At 43.7% G+C, this 7,158-nt stretch overlaps 1 protein-coding gene across 1 annotated transcript; it reads right to left on the bottom strand.

The window, feature by feature from the left end:
• Positions 1 to 324: 324 nt before the first annotated feature.
• On the bottom strand, positions 325 to 7,158 carry LOC142581897 (juvenile hormone acid O-methyltransferase-like). Its single transcript, XM_075691339.1, has 4 exons — positions 7,067 to 7,158; positions 5,506 to 6,118; positions 2,996 to 3,152; positions 325 to 713 (listed from the first exon to the last, which is right to left on the bottom strand). The coding sequence occupies exons 2-4, from the start codon at positions 6,076 to 6,078 to the stop codon at positions 547 to 549; spliced, it is 897 nt and encodes a 298-aa protein (XP_075547454.1). The 5' UTR covers positions 6,079 to 6,118; positions 7,067 to 7,158; the 3' UTR covers positions 325 to 546.

The following is a 7,158-nucleotide window of genomic DNA, read 5'->3' as shown; positions in this document are numbered from 1 at the left end:
GGACAAAACGGGTAGTTTTTCTTTCGATGGAATTTTACGCGGTATCCTGGGAACTAAAATGGGCTGTTTCGTTTTGATTGCGTTTTAATAAAAACATTCAGTCCCGCAGCGGCATTCTCGGGACATTTTGGTCCTTAATAACTTCTTAGTATATTTTAGTCCAGGGAACATACTACCATAATGTTTCGCAAGTGTTACCTTTGGATATAAACATTCCAGTCATTTGGATTCTAGGAAATGTGTGGTTTTTTGGGATGGGCGCTGTGCTAGTAAGGCAATTAAGAATATGAATGATGCAAATTGAATACAACAGAGGTCCAGGAATCGATCGTTGGTGTACAGCGTGCGTTTATTTTTTTCTAAACACAATAGAAACGCAGCAGCAGCAGCAAACACAAATTACATTGAACAAAGTAAATTGAGCTGCCTCGTGTAACACTCCATACACCAAAGCACTTCCTAGGGGATTTTCTTTGTCATTTAATCTCTTGAAGCATATTTAGGGTTCAGTTTTGAACGTGACCCTGTAAATGGTCGCTCAGAACTCTACGGCTTATATCCGTGAAAGACAAATCTGAGCTCCCAAGTTGTACCCGTGCTTGAATAGTTTGAGCAACGCCCGTGCTTCATCAGTTCCTTGGCGAAGTTCTCCAGCTCGGCTTTGCCTTCCTCGTTCAGGAGCGAGTAGACAGGGTTGTTAGGCAAAAATAAACCTGCGAATTTGAGGGTTATGCAATTACATCTTCGCGTAGGCGATCAAATGCTTGTTTTCATGCCTTATTAAGATTTGACTGTCGAACAATTGCGTTGCTTCATCAACAGGCTTACAGAGTCCGCGGCACCTGGAAAACTGAGTTGAACGTCCTAGCACCTATGCCAGGATTTCTGAAATCTAAAAGCGAGATACAAAAGTAAGCGAAGTAAGATTGGTGGCTTAGTGCTAACATGTCTGTTTAAATTCAGTGGCGTCATTGACACGAGGGAGATGTCAGCTCTAAAGAAATGCACAACATATACAGATTTTGCGTTTATGAATAATCATCTCCAATTTAGCGGTTTTGGTGTCTGCCTGGGTGCTTCAGGCTTCTGGAGCAGGCTAGGGAGCAGGCTTCTGAATGTGGCAAACTGAAAGGATTATTGCCGGAAAGTCTAGCTATAGATATTAAATTGGGGTTAAAAATCACTGACGTTGTATGGCGCTTAGCTGAACAAAAATTAAAAGTTGAAAATAAGGTTTATACTCATTATGACGATATCTGTATTATACTGCAGTCAGCTGAGAGAACTGAATTTCATTTTAGCATTTCTTTATAACAAGGTGGGCTCTTTTATTGTTCGCATCATTTCGTCATTGTACAAGTGAATTTTGCGCGTCGATAATGCTCTTGTGCTTATTTTGGGACATTCACGATGTTGTCTTTGCCACTGGGTTGAACAGCCTGAAAAACTAAAGCCATCTTTTGAAGGAAACGTGCTTTTAAATGAATTACTTAGCACCCACGATTTTTGTGCTATACGGTGAGAGGCATGCGCCGTAACAAACGACGCAAATTATATTCTTTGTTTAGCTTGTACTGCTTTACGAAGGGTGCATGCTTCGTAGAAAGCCTGCTGATATTGAGCTTTCTTCGTCTGACAATGCTATCGTAAAGTGTTTTGTATGCGGTATCTCAGTTGAAGCAGTTCTGGCAATCGTTAGAGAGAGGATACTGAACTGTTTTCTTGGGCACATGAATAATTCCGTGTGTTTTTCATATCATTATTGCAGAATACAATTTTTTCATGGGTTACATAAGGAGAAAGCACATACCACACGTTACTGCCCTGAGCGCATAGTAACATTTCAGTGAAGCCCACTACTTTAGTGACGCGGCCAACACCAAAAAATCCTACACGGGTTCTTGCGTGCCGTAAGCGAATGCATAGTGAGCCATCACCACTTAACGTCTGGCCTAATCCATGGTCTCCGTCTTGGAGGTCACGCCCTATGCATAGAATAGCATCGGTCTAAGCACAGTACGATTCGCCTGCACCTCTGTGAACCAGTGTTCCGCGAGGCATGAGTAGTTCGTAAATTGGGCAGCTCGATTTAAGAGGTGCGAGCACAACGCGACGCCCGAAAAAGACGCCGAGGTATACAGACGCGGTGCAGGTGTTATGTTTTCGCCTCCTAATATGGCCCCGTCCGCACTCGTTTGTGAGGTCCCGAAACGCAGCTGTACGATCGGCTTTTGAGGCATAAATACACCCCGCGTTTCGTAGACACAGCAGACGCACGCGAGTGCTCGGTTTAAACGAAGCTTACGTTCGTGGATTGCGTCGTCAGCTGCGCTGCGGCGTGGCACCTGCATGTCTGCATCAAGCTTGCACCGTGAGTAGGCAGGGTGCAGAAAAATTACTAACCAGCCCTACACCTTTCCTGCACCTTTTGGAACGAACGGCGTCGCTTAGATGGTGCTGTTGCTGCACCATTGAAACGAGCGACAAGGGGCAGCACCTCGTGAACTGGTTCAGCTGCTGCAGTCGAATGGAACACACCTTGAGTTTTCTACATAAACGACCAAATTGAACTTCGGTGCCAACGTGCCCACGAGAGTTGTAAGTATATTCTTAGCCAGCACTAAAATGATGGGCAGCACATAGATTTGCCTAAACTTCGTCCTTCTGGTTTCGAACGGCTTTGTGATTTCGTGATTCATTGCTTTAAACAAAGTGTATTGCGTTATAAATGCAACAATTCGCGACGAATATGCGCATGTGCGGCGAGACTGACTGTCTTGCTGTGTTTAGAAATCTACGATTGCTTGGCAACTGAGAAAGATAGAAATCGTTAACAAATAGAGTGGCATGAACGTTCTTCAAACGTTCATGCCAATGCGAATGTTAGAGAAATGTGTGTGTACTAATCATTATTGCCAAGATGTCTGAATGATCGCAGCGTTGGAGGGCTCTGCAGTAATTTTTGTAGGATACTCTATAGGGCGCAATAACTTACGCAAGGTGTCGTCCATGCTTGCACTGGTTGCCTCCACACGCACCAACTCGCGCGACAACGGCACGAGAGAGGTTGATTTTACGATGTTGATAAGGTAGTTCCTCAGGTACGCTGGGTCGTAAGTGTCGGGAAAGTCGGGCGCAACATTCTTCAGCACCTGTTCATGAGAATTTCAAAGCGTTCGAATCGAATAGTTGAATGCTTAATTGTGCAGATATTCGAGGATAATTACCCTAATATATCGACTCAAATACTGAATATTTATCCATGCCTCCCCCTAATGAAAAAAAAAAGAAGTACTATTTCAGAGATGCAAGCATGCTGACATCAAATATAGAAAGGAAACTTAATAACGAGAGTGAGATAAAAGTAAACGGAACTCTGCACCTATATTCAGATAAACTGAGGCAACAAATCTACAGACAGCCTGAGAAGGGAACATGCTTGAATACATTACTGCAACATGTAAAGCAAAAACAGTTTTGCAATCCACACTTGAATCCGATTTTTCTGCACAGCGGTGATTCTTTTTGCGCACCGTTTCGCAGAATGCCTGTCCGGGCCCGTTTGAGATGGATGAACTTCTTAAGTTTCCTTGCAAATATTTTTCCTGTAGGCTATATACCGCGGCTCGTATCTGAAATGCTCTTCTGCACTAAAATAGTTTCTAATAACTAGCGCGCCGACTTATCACTCTAAAGAAAAGTTGTTTGTGAATTCGGCTTCAGGTTATTATTCCGCACATTCAACAAAAAGGTAATATTCGAAATGTCAAATATAATATTTTCCCATCGAATACTGAAAATAAGAGGGGAGAACGCTTCCTTTGGGGATGATTATCGGCCCTCAATTCAAGTGGTGGTATACATGTAATTTAGTGCCGGCATATTCGCTGTCGGTAGATACTTTAGTGAATAGCTTTACGTTATGTGATTATTTAGTGTCGGTTGTCTATTCGGGCACCAAACTCAGTGACCCAAGCCTTCTACCTAGGCAGCAACCGGCGTGAAGTTGTCTATGCTGGCACATAGTGGCAAATGTTGTCTGCTCAGCAAGACAGCACCAGCACATACCTACTGGCCCAACCTAGTATACGATTTGGGTCACTGTTAATAGCGGCGTAAACAGGCTGAACACAATGATGCTCAGGTAGTTTAAGAATGCTAATTGCGTTCATAATGCGTTTATTTAAAGAACGTGTGCCAATGAAATTATTCCAGGTCTCCTTATTTTGTGAAAGCAGTCAGTGTTGGTCGAATCAAATGAGAGCACAGTTCCCTGAACGGCACACTTATGCTGAGTTAGCGCATTTTAGAAAACCGTCAGGTAATGACGGATGTCTTGCAAGGAGGGAATCCAGGAGGGAATAGCTGGTGCGTTTTCACTGAAGAATTATCAATAGCAGTGCCCTCCACTTAGCAATTGAGTGCTCTTTATTTGGCATGCGCAGAAGGATAACAAGACGGCTCGTAAAAACGTGGTTTATTTTTCTTCAGGCGACTTCAGGCTTCATTTATATTCATCACGCGTTCATCGAGGAAACGTTTTACGCGTTTGTTAAAAGTAAATATTTTCAGTCGGCAGAATTCCAATGGACAATATTGTTAAGGGGATCCTTAGTTTAAGAGGAGAAGCATGAGGAGGTGAGAAGACAAAGAAAGAGAAGCAAAGACGGAGGTTAGCCACTGTAAGAATCCGCTTCTTGTCATGCGCAGGGGAAAGATGGCAAAGAGTGCAAAATGTAGAAAGACGAGATACGAAACACTGTAACATACACGTGACACAGCGCGCAACAACCCTTAAGGTTTGTAGCACTGCTAAAAAATGAGCGAATTGTCATTAACTGTTTATAGCATATATTAACATTGAATTTTGCTCTTATGATATTGTTATTAAACACCTGTACGCCCCTGAAGCTTGCTTCGGGATCGGCGTTGATCAGACGGGGTGCAGAATGCTGAGCTACCATGGAAGTTACTTACGAGGCGCTGATAAGTTTACAGACTACCGGGACAACCAATTATGTTGTGTACTATAGTAGCAATACGCGTATTGCAAACAATGTGTTCTGATGCTGCGTCTGATGACGTATATACGGTGTACTGAGCCTTCTTTTGCGTCTCTTCCCAACACGAGTTTCTTTCTCCACTTTATCCCGAATGGTTAATAATCGCATTGCTAAAATATTTAAATAGTGTTCGCACTTGTGCTGATCTGCACATATAGAATACTACGGAAGCTTAATTTCATATCATTTTGAGTGAGGTAACATCGCACGGAGACATCGCACGGAGACAAACACGCTTGTCGGGCTCTCACTTATAATTAGAAGGTGCGGAACCGCCGGGCTGAATTGTGTTGACACTGCTAATCATGCAACTAAACCTGTACGAATGAAGAGCGGAGTTGGAGTCTCACTCCAGGAATGCGCAGATCATGCCGAACCTCACAAGGATAACTGCACGATAGGACCTTCTGCGGTCGAAGACGTTGGGCATGCAAGTACTCACGTCGCTGTATTTCTTCCATCGCTCCGAATTCATCATTGCTTTGGAAAGTTGTAGCGGGCCAGGATGAGGATTGAACACGATCAAGCACTCCCCACCTGGAGCCATAAGGCGCTCGACGTTCCTCAGCGCGGCACATTTGTCGTGTATCCAATGAAAGACCAGGAAGGAATAGACGCGATCGAACTGCCCTTCAGTTTCGATGAACTGTGACACTTCGTCGTCGGCCGTAATGTCCAGCATGCGGTGCTCGATCTTCGGGTCGACGTGTTCTCGCCTGGCGTAGTCGATCATGGAGTGGGAGTTGTCCACCGCCACCAATCTTCTCATTGATGGCGGGCATAGCGGGAGCAGGTAGTTACGCGTGAAGTTACCCGGACCGCAACCGATGTCCAGATACTGCTCGTCGCATTTGCCGTCTTCTTTCGGGTTGGAGAAGAACGATGCCTGCCAGCTTTTCAGAAGCTGTCCCGTGGCCTCCCGGTTGTGAATCCTGATTTGGTCGTAGATCTTGGGCAGTTCTTTCACGATGAATGCCGAGTGTGAAACGCTGGTCTGTTGAGGCGGACGCTCCATGACAAGGTGGCTGGGAATTCACTTGCGTATTGGGTCCGGCCTGCGTTTTATAGGTACAAGGCTGACGCTCTATACAATATATAAATACACAGTATAATATCTAATGCTGAATAAATAAATAAACAGATAAAATAAAATTTATGTTGAGTAAGGAATAGACACGTTACTTTAACTTCTTTCTATGCACGGAAGTTCTGGTGTCAATCTTGTCAAACTGTTAAGGTTTTTTTTTCAGTTCTCCTTGGGGGCCATCTGGTTTGTAGGCGTTTCCACATGTAATGAAGTGTCTCACATTTTCTGCTATCGCCGATTGCAGTGCACATAGGGGGCTGGGGGCTTTTGCCAAGCTGTTCTTGGGGGCGGCTTTTTCCCACATCCTCCTTTATGTTTTAGATGGAAATGATATTGTATTGCCTTGTACTGTATTTTAATATCAGGCGGTTATGCTACACTATATGGAACAAGAAACCCTACCGAGGGATTTTACGTGCCATATCTTGATGTGTGAAACATGGAAATAAGCGAACGTTTGTGAGCTTACAATTTCCATCTCTCTCTCTCTCTGTGTCTGTCTCTCTCTCTCTCTCTCTCTCTCTCTATATATATATATATATATATATATATATATATATATATATATATATATATATATATATATATACATATATATATATGGTGCGCGTGATAGATTCTAGTATAAGCAAATTTAGCTTTCGCCGTCGCTCATCGACATCATTCACGTTTCACTGCATATATATTTACACAAAATGCGAATGAACGCTGCTATACACCTAAACGCGCCTTGCGTGCCTTACCTGGATTTAGTTATGCCTTTAACAACCCCGATATTTCAAACTTCTCCGAAACGCTCCGCAGCAGCGTGCCTTATAGCCCTGAGTGTAGCTTTGGGACAGAAAAAAGGCTATATTCTCAATCAGTGGCCTGTATTTTCAATACAGTAGAAGCTCGTGATGCACGAGTTACTCACCTGCGTGTAGTGTGCTGACTCTCGACAATTCGGCGTTAACTGTGCAGCTTATATAGACAAAGATATGGAAGGAGCGTTGTCAAGTGCATCTG

The sequence above is a fragment of the Dermacentor variabilis genome, chromosome 5 (assembly GCF_050947875.1).
Source record: "Dermacentor variabilis isolate Ectoservices chromosome 5, ASM5094787v1, whole genome shotgun sequence".
Classification (NCBI taxonomy): domain Eukaryota; kingdom Metazoa; phylum Arthropoda; class Arachnida; order Ixodida; family Ixodidae; genus Dermacentor; species Dermacentor variabilis.
The sequence above is the reverse complement of the archived record's forward strand: the minus strand, read 5'-3'. Positions and strand labels throughout refer to the sequence as shown.

Coding starts and splice junctions, on each gene's coding strand:
- LOC142581897 (XM_075691339.1), bottom strand. CDS start 6,078: ATGGAGCGTCCGCCTCAACAGACCAGCGTTTCACACTCGGCATTCATC. Junction 3,153..5,505: donor GATGGAAGAAATACAGCGAC/GTGAGTACTTGC, acceptor TCTCATGAACAG/GTGCTGAAGAATGTTGCGCC. Junction 714..2,995: donor AAGCATGGACGACACCTTGC/GTAAGTTATTGC, acceptor TCAAATTCGCAG/GTTTATTTTTGCCTAACAAC.